Source organism: Mirounga angustirostris, unplaced genomic scaffold (genome assembly GCF_029215605.1).
Source record: "Mirounga angustirostris isolate CCGP_5_RB_7025 unplaced genomic scaffold, mMirAng1.0.hap1 SCAF_13, whole genome shotgun sequence".
Classification (NCBI taxonomy): domain Eukaryota; kingdom Metazoa; phylum Chordata; class Mammalia; order Carnivora; family Phocidae; genus Mirounga; species Mirounga angustirostris.
The window spans coordinates 104424863-104442130 of NW_026991721.1; the positions used below are offsets into that span (position 1 = coordinate 104424863).

Here is a 17268-nt window from a genome sequence, read left to right on the forward strand (position 1 = left end):
AGCTTTTATATTACACTTTTATTTTGCAAGAAAATAAATTATACAACTTAAAAAATAAAATCCAAAAATTAAGCAGTTCATCAAAATATTTCAGCCTACTCCATACAGAAACTGCTACCATTTAAAATTGTACAGCATTATCATCTCAGTACGTAGCGGCACACATTCAAAACCGTATATACCACACGAAGATAAAGTCCAACTTAGGAACGCAAATTTGTTCAACACTCCAGACGACATATATAGTGTAGATGACAGGAAAGCTCTCAGGTAATGCTGATTTCACAAACATGACCTTGGAAGAGTTTGTAAGATAGCATCCCAGTCATTTACATGAAAATAGAAAAACCGGCTTGAGTTTAAGATGGCAAATCTTTCTGAAAAACTAGAACCTTCACCCAAATTGAATGTTTAAAATTTGCCCTGTGAGCCGGGCTAATGACATCCTACTGCAAATAATGCAAAATACTTTGTAACTACTCCGGTCATATTTTGTATTAAATTCAATAAAAAGTAAAAACAAGAAAGCTAACAGTTCGTTTTTGGAAACTGTAACATTTACGCATAAAATAAGAGTAAGAGACTTAAATAAACAGGTTGACAATGCAGGGACCCCTCCAGTAAACGTAAAAATTGGAAGACTTCATAGTTTATTTCAACATCCTCATTAAATCATGGGAATACGAATGTCCTAATATTTATCGCATTGTAAGCATCAAAATTGTTTCTTTTTACTCTGGCAATGAGGACAACAAAGGTTAACATTTTCCAGATGGCTCCAGCTTTGTATTAGTGTTCACAGTTTAAATTAAGCTGTGGTGCGTCCCACTGCCCTACTCCTGGCAGCCTGGATTCTCCTCACCACCATGGCACCACTTGGAAGTGCAATCAGAGGAAAGGGACTCAATAAAGGATACTAACTGTGATTCCGTACCTTTCGCTAATCGCTGGGAAGGTTTTTATCAGGTTCTTTTTTTTAAATTAGCAAATCTATCATCAAGACACATTTAAAGAAAACTGAACAATGGCACACAGGCACCTCGTCAACTAAATCGTTTTCATTAACACCAAAAAGTAGTTGAACTTTTGTATACATAACAGCAACAACAAAAACGATGAAAACTGTTACGTCTACAGTATTTGCTGCTGTTCAATTTCCCAAAATACAATTAGGACATAATTAGCTATTAAAAAATTTATAAAATTTAATAGAAAACTTGGCTATGGATTTAGAGTTACCCACTTTTGCATTAAACTTTCCTTTATAAATCAAAACATCATGGCTCTCATTCTTAAAATGACCAAAAAGATGAGAAATTCCAAACCTGTTCTGAGAACAATTATGGTTTAAAGGAACAAATCTGAAACTTTAAAAAATGACCTGTAATTCTCCCTTCCACTGTTTTCCCTTGGGCATTCGAATATGGGAGAAGCAAATATGCCCAATCCTGAACTATTTGTTAAATGTAAGGGCCACAATTATAACAAATTATTTTTTTTTAATTTCAAATATATCCATCGTCCGCAGTCATCAATTTAGTTTAATTCTCCACAATGCACTCGGTCTAATAACGGACACATGCTGCCCCCAGAGCTAAATGTAAGATTTTAAATTAGAAACAAAATTCCAATTTCCTATGAGTTGCAGAACAGGCATGTGAATATACCCAGCGATACCTTCCATGTTTTGAATTTGCTCTCCTTCCTTTCAGCAGGCAGCTCACAACGCCTCTTGGGACTGGGGACAGATTCCATGGAACAGTCCTGAAAGCACCTTGCGTAATACTGTCTACCATGCACCTTTCAAAGCTCAGCACTCCACTTCCTACTATTTCCCAAATCATAGGTTTAAAGTATTACTTAGTATCAAACAAGATAGAAAAGCATTTGCAAAAAAACTTGGAACGTGCAGCATAATGAATAAAAATCCACGTAGAGTCACTCTTTGCCAACGGGGAATACACTTTTCTCCGCTAAGCTGCCCGTGTCCTCAAGTCCTGAACTCTGCGTCACTCTGGGTATTCAGTCGCTGGCAACTAGTAAGTTGCTACTTTGGATTGACTGAAAGGAACAAGGTAAGTGTTGCCTTCTGAACATTTTAAAAACGTTTATTTTTAAAATATATAAATATATATGTACATATATTTGGCAAGTTTACTGCTCATATTAAGACTGCAACAATTTTGCTCATGCTTTTCAGGTCTTACGTTGTGGTTTTTCCCCTACGTAACGGACACTCCTTTTTAAAACAGAATGTCTTCCTTTCCAGAAACCTGAGGCTATAAATCCCTAACCATGAGACTTTAAAATTCCAAAATATTTCTATGCTGCAGATCAAGAAATAGTTACATAACTGTATTATGTGAGAGTAGATTCCTGCCTTGTTTTTAATAAATTTGGAGATAACAAAATTTGGCATAATAAATATTAGGTATACAAACATTAAGTGTGTTAGTGAACACACTTAATATCTTTGTTTTGCTATTCTGACTCTGCAGTTGAAATGACCGACTTCTCTCCATACATTTTTTTTTAAACAACTGGAGCAACAAATTAATATAAGCTTCAGTTTTTCAAAACAAGCTCTCCAGCCATATAAAATTTTAAAACTCCTTATTTAACACAAACATCTAAAGTAGCAGTCTCCTGCTTAAAGAAAGCCAACGTCTGTAAGTTGGAAAAATTTAATATCATTTTCAGGTCACCATTAAATCCAGTTACTATACTGAAGCAGGGCGTGAACAAATAGTGTTATATTATTAAATACTTATCTTCTCACCTATATCTGCCCTCCCCCAATGTTGTGCAGACCAGCTCCCTCTTTTGATCAAAAGAAACCAAGAGTGCTATTTCTAGTTTTAATTGCATTTTAAAAAAAACAAAACATAACAGCATTATTCAGTGCACGAATATCTGAAGATCCTTCCTTGTGCAAGTACATTTTCGTGAGAGAGGAAAAAAAGAGAGGAGAAAAAAAAAAAAAAAAAGCAACAAGAACCCCGCCCTCACCCTTCCCGACTATTTCTTCTGGTGGATAGAAATCAAATTCACTTTTACAAGTTCATCATGGGCTCTTCATGAATGCAAGTTTCTCCACAAAACAGCATGCTGTTACAGAGTGTGCAACATGAAGGGAATGCCGTCATGCTAACTAATGTGATTGGCAAGATAGAGTTGTTTTGTCAGGTAAGGCAGAGATTTTAATATTTATGTAATCAAAGTCCAAATAGACCTTCCTCCAGCACAAACTGTTACAACTTTCTGCCCACGCACTCTGAAATTTGGGTTCTTAATGTTGTCCATGATGTTCAAGATTATGCCATGTATATGAAAGTGTTGATGTCAGACTCGTCTCTTCGGATGTATTTGTGCTCTATTAGCCACTCTATTTGCTCTTTTATCATTTTCTTTTGTGGCAAAAACATGTTTTTCAAAATTTCTACTAATTCAGTCTGCAGCTGAGCATTACTAATTTTCTTTCTCATCTTCATTATTTGTATGATAGCTTCCTAAAAGAAAAACAAAAATGAAAGATCATTAATAGATTAAATTTTAAGTAAAACAACAAAACATGACGTTTTATGTATTTCATTCTCTTTCCAACATCCATCCAAAAGACTAATCACTAGATTAATCTTGAGACCAGCAGCTTTTACTTAATATACTTTTTTTCCACTCACTGTAAAAGAAAATCTGATTATAAAGATTTTGAAAAACAAGGAAAAACAAAATTACCCATAACCTCTCTGCAGAAAACCACACCTAATGTTTTGGGATACTTCCTTCCATTACTTTTTTCCACATTATGCACGTTTCAAAAATTTCTCTTAACTGTGAACACAGTATGTATATAAACTGGTATTAAGTATCAATTAAGATACAACAAACCCCTTACACACCCTTTTCCATCACAGGCAAAGTTACTTCTTTGTGTAGAAGCACATGCCAGCTGGTGTCTAGTTTTAAAAATCAGTAATTACTACTCTTTATGTATTTATCAAAATAATAAATTATATCTGCTATAAATATTACCTTCAGTTTATTGATCTAATGAAATATTCTGACTTCTTACAGGAGTAAGCACTGTTCACCTATGTCAATTTTATAAATATTTCCTTGATGATTTAATTACTTTTTTTTTTTAAAGATTTTATTTATTTATTTGAGAGAGAGAGAATGAGAGACAGAGAGCACGAGAGGGAAGAGGGTCAGAGGGAGAAGCAGACTCCCCGCCGAGCAGGGAGCCCGATGCAGGACTCGATCCAGGGACTCCAGGATCATGACCTGAGCCGAAGGCAGTCGCTTAACCAACTGAGCCACCCAGGCGCCCCTTAATTACTATTAAGTTTGTAATAGGGATAATTCAAAAATTATTAAATATTCTTTTCTTTTGCTTTTTTTTAAAAGATTTTATTTGAGAGAGAGAGAGAGCAAGAGAGCATGAGTAGGGGGAGGGCCAGAAGGAGAGGGAGAAGCAGGCTTCCTGCTGCAGGGCTGGATGCCAGGACCCTGGGATCATGACCTGAACCGAAGGCAGACGCTTAACGAGTGAGCCACCCAGGCGCCCCACTTTTTTTGCTTTTCCTGTAGGAGCTCTCTCCTTAGCAAACCAAAGCCATCTGTCTGCCTTGGTGGAGATTAGAATTTGTTAAAGAAGAAATGTGAAAAGAGAAAATGAGAGGTAATACTGGCTTTTCACATTCAAAGTGAAGTTTTGCTGCAAAATGGTAACAGACTTGGGAACCAGGCACTGTTCCACGAGAGAAAAGACTCTTCCACATCCCTGGCAGACATGAGGATCCCTCCCCCATCATGAAGAGGACAGTGAAGTCCTCCCATTCTCAGTGTATCGAGATGCCAGGCTCCCGATGCCAGGGGCTTACGTCAAGGGTCCAGACAGAAAGGAAGGGCGAAAGCCTTCAGGCACGTGAAAATCTCAGGAGCCAGGAGGGAGGACCGACTGTACGTGTCTCAAGCTTTGGCCGAGGTGAGGAAAGTGGCTGTGCTCGAGAGGTGATGAGGGGAACCGAGCACGGGGGCGCTGGCCCTGGTCTGCACTTGCCAGCCGGCCATCACTGGAAGACGGGGCATGACAGGATGGGAAGAACACGCACTCCCGACCCTCCTCCAGTCCCCACATGGCATAGGTGGGGTGCAGAGCTAACAAGACCCCCACAGGCCTTCAGTTCCAGGCCAGAGTCATGCTGCAGCAGCAGTGAGAGTGACAGGAGCACCTGCAGGCCAAGAAGCCACACGGGAGATGGGACAGAGGCTCAGAGAGCTGAAGGGCTCCGTAAGCACAGAGGACAGGCGGTCAGAGCAGGGAAGAGCCCATGTGTTCCTTACCAACTGGAAAAATAATGAACCAGAGCTCAGTAGCAGCAGATAGCAACAGAAAGTCAGGCTCCCGCGGCTGACACGGAAAGCACCGCACAAAAAAAGCAAGAACCCAGGCCACTGTCGCAAGGATAGGACAGTCCCTTCACTGTCACTACGAGGTCAAGTGAATTCCTCTTGCCCTCGATCCTTCCAGATGCCATCTGTGAAACAGCACAGAGTGGGGCTGACTGGAGGAATATCGGGAGAAATGAGAAAGGCTGAGCACTACCTGAAGGGACAGCCCGGATTACTGGACTGTACATAATCAGCCATCAGTTTAAGACAAAGCAAAAAACTTCATTTTCTTGCACGTCCTATAGAATGACTATACCTGCTCAACTTAAATCCATCTGGAATTTATCCTGGTGTTGCCAGAAACTGGAACTATACCCTGATTTTCCCCCCAAACGTGAAACTCCCCCAAATCTCTTCCTGAATTCCCTTGTCATGGCTCATGGAAATTATTTCCTTTATTCCAAAGTTCGTTTATAGAGTAGGTTCAATTCTGAGCTATTTTCCTCAACCAATCTGCCTGTTACACTGTTTTATTTTGTAGATATTTTAGTTAAGTGTTCACATTTGGCAAAGGCAAGTTCCACCAACACCTTATTCTTTTTTTTAAGGATCTCAAACACTCTCATTTATTCTTTCTCATAAAACTGAGAATCAAAATGTAAAATTCCCAAAATATTCCCAGTCGAATTTTTACATGGGAAAAATCGACTTCCTAAGTAATTCAGCCTTATCACTGAAGAACATGGTTACTGCATGCTGAGCAAAAGAAGCTAGACAGAACAAGTACGTTCACTGTCTGATTCTATTTCCATGAAGACTCGGAACAGGCAAAACTAGGCAACAGTGAGGGGTAGTCCGGTGGGTCAGAGGGGGCCTGGCTGGACTGACAGAAACCTTCTGTATCTTAACTGAGATGATGCTCACAACATCAAAACTCATGGACAACCTGTGAAATGTGCATTTTACACGTAAATTACACCTCAATAAAAATTTTAGCCAAGAGAAAAAGAGCAAGATCTTTCTATTTATTTAAATCTCCTTTTGACTCTCAGTAAAGGGCCATGAATTCTTTTTAAAGAAGTGCCTATGAATTCTATGGTTTCTTTATTTCTCCTTTACTTTTTTTTTTTAAGATTTTATTTACTTATTTGAGAGAGAGAGCGCACACAAGTGGGGGGAGGGGCAGAGACAGAGAATCTCAAGCAGACTCCCTGCTGAACGAGGAGTCCAGCGTGGGGCTCCATCTCACGACCCAGAAATCATGACCGGAGCTGAAATCAAGAGTTGGATGCTCAACCAACTGAGCTACCCAAGTGCCCCTTTGCTCTTAAGTTTTTCAAATTTATTGCTAACTAGAAAAGCAACTGATTTTTATTCATCTTTTCCCTGCTCCTTTATCACACTATATGATCTAGAAGTTATGAAATATTTTAATCTTTTCTTATTTGTTTCATATTTTCTTGAATTGGCCAGCAGTTTCAAATAGTATTAAATAAAAACAGCAAAAGTGGAATAACTTGGTCTTAATAGTATTTCTTTTAAGATTTTTATTTCTTTGTCAAAAATAGAGAGTGACTGAGCACAAGTGGGGGGGCGGGCCACAGGCAGAGGGAGAAGCAGGCTCCCTGCTGAGTAAGAAGCCCAATGCGGGACTCAATCCCAGGACCCTCGGATCATGACCTGAGCCAAAGGCAGACGCTTAACTGACTGAGCCACCCAGATGCCCCTAATAAGAATATTTCTAAAGTTAAAATGGTCACACATCAGTTTGCAGTAAGTATTCTTTATCATGTTCAGAAGGGACCACAATCCTAGCTTTAAAATGTTTTTGAAAGTAGAGGCGCCTGGCTGGCTCAGTCAGAAGCGCATGAGATTCTTGATCTTGGGGTCGTGAGATCAAGCCTCACATTGGGTGTGGAGACTGCTAAAAATAAATAAATAAAACTTAAGAAAAAAAAGAAAGTTTTTAAAAGTGTTCCCTAATTTCATATTACAATGGAATTATAAGTCTTAAAATTAAGTAAGAGTTTAAGTACTTCAATCCTAGAATTACAACTTATTGTGGACACACATTAAGTCAATTGTGATCAAAGGGAGACATAACTTAAAACCAAGGTTTTGCCCAACCAGCAGAATCTACCAGAGGCCATCAAGACATACAGACATCTCTTTCAGCAACTAAGAGAATGCCAGCAATGCCGTTTTTAAATTCCAGTAAAATGAAAATTAGTTCATTACAGTTTGAATACCTACATGCTTTTAAATTAAAAAAAAAAAATGGGTGCCTGGGTGGCTCAGTTGGTTAAGCGACTGCCTTCAGCTCAGGTCATGATCCTGGAGTCCCTAGATCGAGTCCCACATCGGGCTCCCTGCTCGGCAAGGAGTCTGCTTCGCCCTCTGGCCCTACCCCCTCTCATGTGTTCTCTCTCTCTCATTCTCTCGCTCTCAAATAAGTAAAATCTTTAAAATAAATAAATAAATAAAAATTAAAAAAATAAATTAAAAAAATGGAAATTTAAAAAAATGAAATTTTTTTCAAAGTATAGACATTCTGCCTTATACAAACCTGGGTTCTAAGTATTCTTAGTTGAACTATTCCTTCATTCTCTTCTTCTCTCATCCTTTCTGTAGTGAGCTGCAAGCGTCCAATCAAGTTGATTTTACCCCTTTTCTGAACTTTTGCATTTTTTCTATAAAAAAGTGAATCAAGTATTTTACAGTTGAAGGCCTTTTGACATCACACTATAGCAATAATGTCTGAGAAAAAAGATTTAGAAATATTCTGAAGATTACTCTCCAGAACTGCTTAAAGGAAAAGTAACAAATAATCAACATACAGCTTTATTTAAAATGAATCATATGATTTCCCCCAAACACAACAAAAGCTCAGTTAATAATGTATGGGTGACATCATTCCCTGTAATAACAGAGCTAATATAATTTATACTACCATGAAAGTGCTTAGATCGTCGGAAGATACATGGGCTGCTATTCAGCATTATCATCTAAATGGATCTTAGGGGAAAAATGCTTTGTGTGAATAAAGCTTCTTTAGAGTTCAATGTTTAAAGATGAAAGCAATATAAAGATGTTTAAAGATGAAAAGTACTATAATCACACACCAAAATGTATCCTTGACAAATAAGAAGTAAGCATATCCACTTCATTACTATGTTTAATAAACAACTAAGTGGCGTAACCCTAGAGTGATGTTTTAAATATAACGTAAGGAAAATAATTATTGTGCTAACAATAAATTAACACCAAACTTCCAACAAGGTATTTTTATTTTACATCAACCACCGTCGACCTTACATTAAGCTGAATTCCTGGTTCACTGAGAAGAGAGTGCCTTCTGTAAAGTCTTTGGGTGAGCTGACTTGAGGTTCGTACAGTAAAACCTGCCGCTTGAGCTTTGGGAAAGCTACTAAAGACTACGAAGAATAAAGAGAAAACAATTAACATTGATCAACGGTACAGAATACTAAGATCAATTCTCCAACATGACTAAAAGAGGGGAGAACAAATTATAAGCACAAAATCACGATTCAACTTTTATATGATACCTCGATGACTTTAACAATGTAAATGTAGAAACTGAGAAAAGAACGAGGAGAAAGAGTTGGTTGTGAGGAAGGAAGCAATAAACGATCTCTTTACAGTAAGAGACAAGACCAGAGCAACTGGTCATAGGCAATCACAGCAAAAGCAACCTGCCAGTTACACACCAGCTATTTCCCTCTAGACAATTATTATTCCTGAACTTTCAAGAGGTCTGTGGAGTAGGAGTAAAATGTAGCTATGAGCAGGAGACTAACAAGTACATTTTGCAGGCCCTCAAAAAGACCAAAGTTTTCTAATTCTTACATTTTTGGTCATCATAAAAATCTCTGAACACATTCTCAGTATGAAATCTGTGGCCACACTCCTCACAGATAACGTTTAAACACCAACTCAAACTTTCTCTCATTTTTTTTTCCCCTTTCTTGTCTTTCACCATCTTTGTAACTTGCTTACTTTCAATGTCTTTTTTACCATGAATACCTCATTAGTGCATTAATACCTCATTAGTGTATTTTTTCTTGATTAAAGGTCATTTTCAGAGTGTTATGAATTCATAAATTTATTGTAAGCAAGCCATCAAATATTTCCTGCTTGTGACTGGATACAACTTTAAAAACAAAAAACATAAAACAAACCCATAAAGTCCTTCTAAGCTCAGCATCAGGGAGTTCAGTTGCAAGTTTTAGATTTTCAAAGCTGATTTTCTCTCTGGGTCTTTGGTTCCATGCAAACAACACAGCCAGCTGAAACGTCGTTACCTCCAAATCATATTGACCTACTTCATTCTTAAATGTTATCTATAACAGACAAAATAACATAAAGATGAGACTCTCTTCAGGATGATTACCATCTCTCTCCTATACTCTCTCACATGAGATTAAACATGGAAAAGACTGCCAGCCGTCTTCCAATATCCACTCTTCCTTTTTTACATGGTAATCACAATTTTAGCACAACTTCATGACTGCCCAGAATAAAGGCTCAAATCCCAGCTCTCCCTGGGGCAAAATGTGGTCATGTGACCAGTTCTGCCCAATGGGATGTGAGTGGAAATGATGGGGCAACTTCTAGAAGTTACTCCTGAAGTACCGTGTACTCTCATCTTTCCCTTCCTGTTGGGCTGGAAGACAGGCACATTGGGGATCATATTGCATTTGCAGACAAGAGCGATATTTTAAGTGTGCTGATACAAGCAGAAGCCCATGTCCCTACAACTCCATGGACTAGATCCACTAGACCTGCTCAAACTTGCACATGTGAGACAAACAAAGATCTCTCGAGTGCCGGTACTTTCAGTCAAACCAATATCGGAACTAATACACCATCTACTTACAATTCCATTTGACATGAGATGATGCCAATGTAATTTTCTACCACTATGATTTTTTTTGTAGAATTCTTCTACTTCAGGTATCAAATCCTCCAGTTCGGTAGGAAGTGAGACAAAGACTTTCTCAGAGCTCCTTGACCAGGCACCAGCATTTAGAATTTTTATATTAACTGAATCAGCTATAGGCAAGAATATCAGAAAATATGAAATAAATAATCTTGAAAATGTGTAAAATTAAAAAGAAATATATATGTATACTGGGTGAACATTGGTGAAAAATAAACGAAACCCTAAAGATTTTGTTAAAAGTATCCTTTTAAAAAAAAGGAAAGGATTAGAGGGACACCTGGCTGGCTCAGTGGGGGTGGGGGGAGGGCATGCGACTCTCGATCTCAGGGTCATGAGTTCAAAGCCCACATTGGCTGTAGAGATTATACTTAAAAATAAAACTTATAAAGAAAAAAAGGGGGTGTGTGTGTGCCAGGGTGGCTCAGTTGGTGAAGCGTCTTGCCTTCTGCTCAGGCTCCCTGCTCAGCGGGGAGTCTGTTTCTCCCTCTCCCTCTGCCCCCCGCCCCCACTCATGCTCTTTCTCTTTCTCTCTCTCAAATAAATATTTTTTTTTTATTTTTTTTTTTTAAAGATTTTATTTATTTATTTGACAGAGAGAGAGACAGCGAGAGAGGGAACACAAGCAGGGGGAGTGGGAGAGGGAGAAGCAGGCTTCCCGCTGAGCAGGGAGCCCGATGCGGGACTCGATCCCAGGACCCTGGGATCATGACCTGAGCCGAAGGCAGTCGCTCAACCAGCTGAGCCACCCAGGCGCCCTAAATAAAATCTTTAAAAAAGGGGGGGGGGATGCCTGGGTGGCTCAGTCGGTTAAGCATCCGACTCTCAGCTCAGGTCTTGATCTCAGGGTTGTGGGTTCAAGCCCCCTGTTGGGCTCCATGCTGGGTGTGGAGCCTACTTATAAATCAATCAATCAATCAATCAATCAACAAATAAATAAATAAAATCAATCTTAAAATAAAAAAGAAATAAGTCTCTTCATGTGACTGGATCTGAAACATGTAAAGCTCAGGCAGTGAACTGTGGCTATTTTGAAAAAATAAAAAATAGGGGTGCCTAAGTGGTGGAGCCAGTGGAGCATCCAACTCTTGGTTTCAGCTCAGGTCATGATCTCCAGGTCATAAAATTGAGTCCTGTGTTGGGCTCTGCACTCAGCACAGAGTCGGCCTGAGATTCTCTCTCCCTTCCCTCTGCCCTTCTTGCTCACATTCTCTCTCTTTCTCAAATAAATAATCTTTAAAAATAAATAAAAAATAATTTTAAAAATACATACATACATAAAAATAAGGACTATCAAATCTAAATTCTGTTAAATTCTGTTTTGCTGGATGTCTTCAAGGAATGTGGACTTTGTAACATCTTTGTATCTGTTACTGTTAGGGTTCATTTTTAATATACTGGAAAACAAAAATAATCTCTTTAAAAAGGTGTGTATATATATACATATAAATGTGTGTACACACACACACACACACGTAATTATAAAATAATACCTGGTAAAGCCAATTTATTATTTTTGTGCATTTCCTTAAAAGCTTGGTTCAAATCTTCAGATACTTTTATGTCCTGAAACATTCTAGCAAGCTTGTTTACATAATCTGCTGGCATACCAACTTCCTATGAAAGGCAAAGACAAAAGAGGTAATGAGCAATAATATATAATCTGATATACTATTAGGAAAAACTTTCAATGGAAAACTAAGTCTTAGATGCTTTAATATAAAATCATTCCCCTCTTATTTATTAGAATACTTACATTGTAATACCTATTAAATTTGATTCTTAAAAACTAAATGAGACAGTCCAGGTCACCCAGGCTTTCTCTGCATGATTCCAATATACATGAATCAGTCGCCACAGTATATAGTTCAATAACACCAGTCCCTCAACAACCCAAGTCAACTCTCAGTTATCACCATGTATTAAATGTGAGGAATGCATAAAGTACAAAATTTACTTCTCATCATGACCAATCACAACACTTGTTTTCAAAATCTGTTAGTCATCTGTTAATCCAGTTCACCCACAGAAAGCAAAGCATACAGTTTTGTTGCATCCTTGCCTTCCAGGGATAAATCCACTTGACATTTTACAAAAATGGATAATCAAGAGAGCTAAATGGCCAATGACAATGATAAAAGCATACCACAGAAAAAAAAATAAAGCTGGAAATGAAAATAATCTAATAGAACATAAACAGCATTCTAGAAGAGCTGACTGAAGTCAACTTGCCAACGCTGAAGACTCTAAATATACAGGCATAGGAATGTAAGGTAAACTATCTTAAGGTAAATTTACTGAAGGTAAATTATCAACTTAAGTGAGAAAGGAGTAGTAACAAACAACAACAACAACAAAAAACAAGACGCCCCAGGAGAAGTGACACCAGCAAAAACTTTCACAACACTGAGAGCCCGAAAAACCACAGGCTGGAAGCTGACCCAAACTTACAGGGAGTCTGACAACTCTTCAAGGCACACAGAAGATGCTCATGCCCTATTCTAAGTCACATGACAAGAAGGCCCCGGCTGGTCAAACTACTCTTCATTTACAGGACAGCTTTCCTGAGATACAACTCATCTACCAGAACACTCACTCTTTCAGAATGTACAATTAAGTGGGTTTTAGTGTATTTACAGGGTCTCTGCGGATTTGGCCACTGTGGACATTTTGTTTTAGTGGAGTCTCATACTACGTGGTCTTTTGTAACTGAATTCTTTCACTTAGCAGTGTTTTCCAAGTTCACTCATGTTGCAGTGTGTGTCAGTCCTGTTTTTCTTGTGACTACTAAGTATCCTCCCGTTGTATGATTAAACCACATTTGGTTTATCCCTTATCAGCTGATGGACATTTTGGGTTGTTTCCACCTTGTGGCTCTTATTAATAATGCTGTTTTGAACATCCACAAACAAGGTTCTTGTGTGGTCACGTGCTTCCGTACCTCTCGAGCAGAATGACTCAGGAGGAGAACTGCTGGGCTGACTCTATGTCTAACTTCTAAGAACGGCCCAACAGTTTTCCCCGGGGGCTGCACTGATTTATAGTCTCATCAGCTGCACACGAGGTTCCAATTTCTCCTCTTCCTTGCCCACACTTGTTGCTTTCTTTTTTAATTTTAGCTACCATAGTGGGAATAAAGGAGAGTGGGAGGAAAGCAGAAGTAATGACTAATGATGTCCAACATCTTTGAAACATGCATTAGCCATGTGAATATCTTCTGGGAAGAAATGTCTATTTTAATCCTTTGCCCATTTGTAACTTAGCTGTCTTTTTGCTGTGGAGTTGTAAGAGTTCTTTATGTATTCTAAATACAATATTGGACATATGAATTGCAAATATTTTCCTAACTAATCTTAGGTTTTTACAGAAAAATAGTACTTTAGTTCTAAAAGTTTCTTATGTTTTATAGTGTACTAATAAATACATACTCATTTTACAAATTTTTTTCCTATGTAAGATAGAGTTTTTAATGTTTTAACAGAAATTTCTCAGAGTTACAAAACAATAATTTTTCCCACTGATTGTTAACATTAAGATCATTTTGCATACGGTCAGTTTGCAGAGTAATTTTACTATCGTATAGTATCATGCAAAGCAGGACAATCGATAAATGTGTATTGTGAAATGTATATATAAATGAAGGAGATATATATAAAATACATAACCATATATAATATAAAAAATTACATAACATAATCATATTATGTACCTTAACACCATACATATACATAAAAGACATTCATTTTAATATAACTCAAATTCCATTTAAGTGAACTGACAGGAACGGACTTAAAATACTTTGATATGAGAATTTAATCATAATTGAATTAGCACTGATTACCCTAAGTAAGCCATCATCTTTTACGTATTAGTTCTTTTAGCTATATAAAAGTCTTTATTTACAGACATCCCTACAGTTAAGCATTTAGTACTGAAAACACCTTAAAAATGCAATGATTTGTCCCACAGCCCATTTAATAAGGTCAATTCAAATGAAAGTGGAAATACAAAAGTGCAAAACATCAGAAGCAAACCAAGAGCAAAAGTGTCTCACTAAAGTCTTTATTAAGAAAATATACTTTATTAGATATCACTTTATTTTGTATCACTGATGCCAATGCTCTTATAAAACGTCCCCTGCTTCTTTGACACTAACATCACCAAAATGTATTACTTAAGCACACGTAAGAACCATGGGTTATATTAAAAAAAAACAAATACTAAAAAATGTACTTACTCTTAGCCACTCTACCATATTCTCTTCAATTTCACTATCAGCAGAGATGTCCAAAATAAGACGTCGTGTCAAATGAGCTTTGTGGTATCTCATAAAAACGTCTTTATTTTGTACGTATTTAAGTACCAACAGCTGTACAGAAAACAAAGTTACTTTCAATCCATGTCTATTCTTAGCCAGCTCTCTCACGGAGACCTTTCCATACCCCAATGTCAAAATCCAGAAATTTACATATGCATATATAGATAGAAGCCTACTGAATCACCCATCTCTGAAAAATGACCAGTCCCAATACCCTACTTTACTACTTTAAAAGCTAGCAAATTTGAGACTGTAATCAAATAACCTTTTAGTTCCTATAAACATCAATTTTTCAGATTTAATAAATAATGTAATAAAACTTTAGATGAAAATTAAGGGTTTCTCCCCAAATTTCTCTATAGCCTTTTTACTTTGATCTGACACTAATCTTCTCTCTAAATCTTTTTGTCTATATTTTCTATCTTTACTTCTATTTTTTTTTCTTCTTTGTATTCCTGGGCTTATAGCAAATTACACTAACAGCCAGGAGACAAAAATGAAAGCAACTAACTCTTACCTACACTCACTCATTTCTCGTTACCTATTTTGAGCTCTCACAAAAAAGAAAGAAGTGACAAACTCCCAGTCTCTCTACTGTCATTCCAAACACCATCAGCTCCATTTCCCTCTTCTTTGTCCTTTAATAGGAGCTAGCATTGATTTCCTTTAAAACAATCAGGAAGGGGAAGAATTAAATACTATTTCCCTTTTCTAGAAGCTACAGAATAAAAATTCCCAGGAAGACAAATAACTGCCCTACAGAGATCTTATACTGTAAAATTTCACAACATTAGCTGCTATCACACAAAGTCTTATAAGCACAACACAAATTCAAACTAAGGTAATTAAAATTTTTGAAATTAAAAAAATATATACCACTTCTTTAAGCTTTGCTTCAATCTCTTCAGAGGTTAGTTTTTTGCTTAACGGTGTTTTTCTTAGCAACATGTCACAGTAATTGGCAAGCAGCTCAGGGCATTTTGATTCAGGCTGAGTTTTTAATCCCACCCTAAAAAACAAATTAAAAGCAGTTGATAAAAAGTGAATGATATCTGCAAATATTTTAAAGCCAATTTTTCACAAATTTCTTAAGTCGTATAAACCCAGTGATCAGGGCTGAGACTAGGATGAGCAAGACAACAAGGGTGCATAATTTAAGGAGGCACTTACTCTTAAGTTCCCAAAGGTGCACCTGCAGGATGCTGAGAGGAGACCTACATATATTTTGTACCCTGGGTGCTGCCCTGCCCTGACTCTAGTGGTGGCCTTGTCAATGATCTTTAAAAATTTTTATTTAGGTACTAACTTGCTAAATACTTCTAAAAAACTTGTGTAAATCCTTGCATATTTTGTAAGTTAACATTTAGAACTTTTTGTTATTAATATGTCTGGAAAAACTGTTCTTTGGAATGTGTCCAACGTAACCTAAACTCCACAGTTATGTGATACCTACCATCATCCTTTTTAGAAAACTAAACAAACTTTTCTTTTAAAGATTTTATTTATTTGACAGAGAGAGCACAAGCAGGGGGAGCAGCAGGCAGAGGGAGAGGGGAAGCAGGCTTCTCGCTGGGCAAGGAGCCCAATGTGGGACGCAATCCCAGGACCCCGAGATCATGACCTGAGCCGAAGACAGATGCTCAACCGACTGAGCCACCCAGGCGCCCCTAAACAAACTTTTCTGAAACAATGAAGAACTTGCATCTCTATTTTACTTTGCTAACAAAATTTAAAAATCAATGTATTATATTTTTATGCTTGAAAGCCTTGCATTTATTCTTTATCTGGCTTCTCTAAATTATAATTGTAAGTAAAATTCAACATTTTAAAATTTGTGTATATAAAATTCAAGTGTTATTTTCCCAGAATTGAGTTATTCAAATTAAGTACACAACTTATCAAAACAAAATAATTGGGACACCTGGGTGGCTTAGTTGGTTAAGCGTCTGCCTTCGGCTCAGGTCATGATCCCAGGGTCCTGGGATCGAGTCCTGCATCGGGCTCCTTGCTCAGCAGGGAGCCTGCTTCTCCCTCTGCTTGTGCTCGCTCTCTCTCTCTCTGACAAATGAATAAATAAAAAATCTTTAAAAAACAAAACCAAAAACCAAAATAATTATGTTGTATCTGTGTATATAAAACATACATAATATCTTAATGAGGTAGATGAAACTTTTTTCCCTCCTACTTAACGAATCCAGAAATTACAATCAATTTTATTTCTACTTTTTATTTTTATAACTGTATGTCTGTCCTGAAAAATCTTATTCACATAAGTAGATGGGACTGGAAGAAGTTTTTCTGATGTTATGCCACTCGTTGAGAACCTCCTGAGTTATTTGCTTAAAAAATACATACAGATCTAACAAAAAAGGTTATTTTTAGTAATGCATCAAATTAGCCATCAGGGCGCCTGGGTGGCTCAGTCGTTAGGCGTCTGCCTTCGGCTCAGGTCATGATCCCAGAGTCCTGGGATCGAGTCCCACATCGGGCTCCCTGCTCTGCAGGAAGCCTGCTTCTCCCTCTCCCACTCCCCCTGCTTGTGTTCCTGCTCTATCTCTCTCTCTGTCAAATAAATAAAACTTAAAAATCTTAAAAA

The 17268-nt window shown here is 37.6% G+C and overlaps 1 protein-coding gene across 4 annotated transcripts in view; it reads right to left on the minus strand.

Annotated features, from left to right (window-relative positions):
• Positions 1 to 17268, minus strand: part of CUL5 (cullin 5) — a 93539-nt gene continuing 76271 nt past the window's right edge. For all 4 annotated transcript variants that reach the window (XM_064577498.1, XM_045895121.3, XM_045895120.3 and 1 more), the window contains 8 exons: positions 15549 to 15681; positions 14592 to 14723; positions 11848 to 11971; positions 10292 to 10467; positions 9594 to 9755; positions 8710 to 8828; positions 7961 to 8084; positions 1 to 3509 (listed from right to left, as the gene is read on the minus strand). In XM_064577498.1, the coding sequence (XP_064433568.1) occupies positions 3315 to 3509; positions 7961 to 8084; positions 8710 to 8828; positions 9594 to 9755; positions 10292 to 10467; positions 11848 to 11971; positions 14592 to 14723; positions 15549 to 15681 (1165 nt within the window). In that variant the 3' untranslated portion in view covers positions 1 to 3314. The remainder of the gene's footprint in view (positions 3510 to 7960; positions 8085 to 8709; positions 8829 to 9593; positions 9756 to 10291; positions 10468 to 11847; positions 11972 to 14591; positions 14724 to 15548; positions 15682 to 17268) is intronic.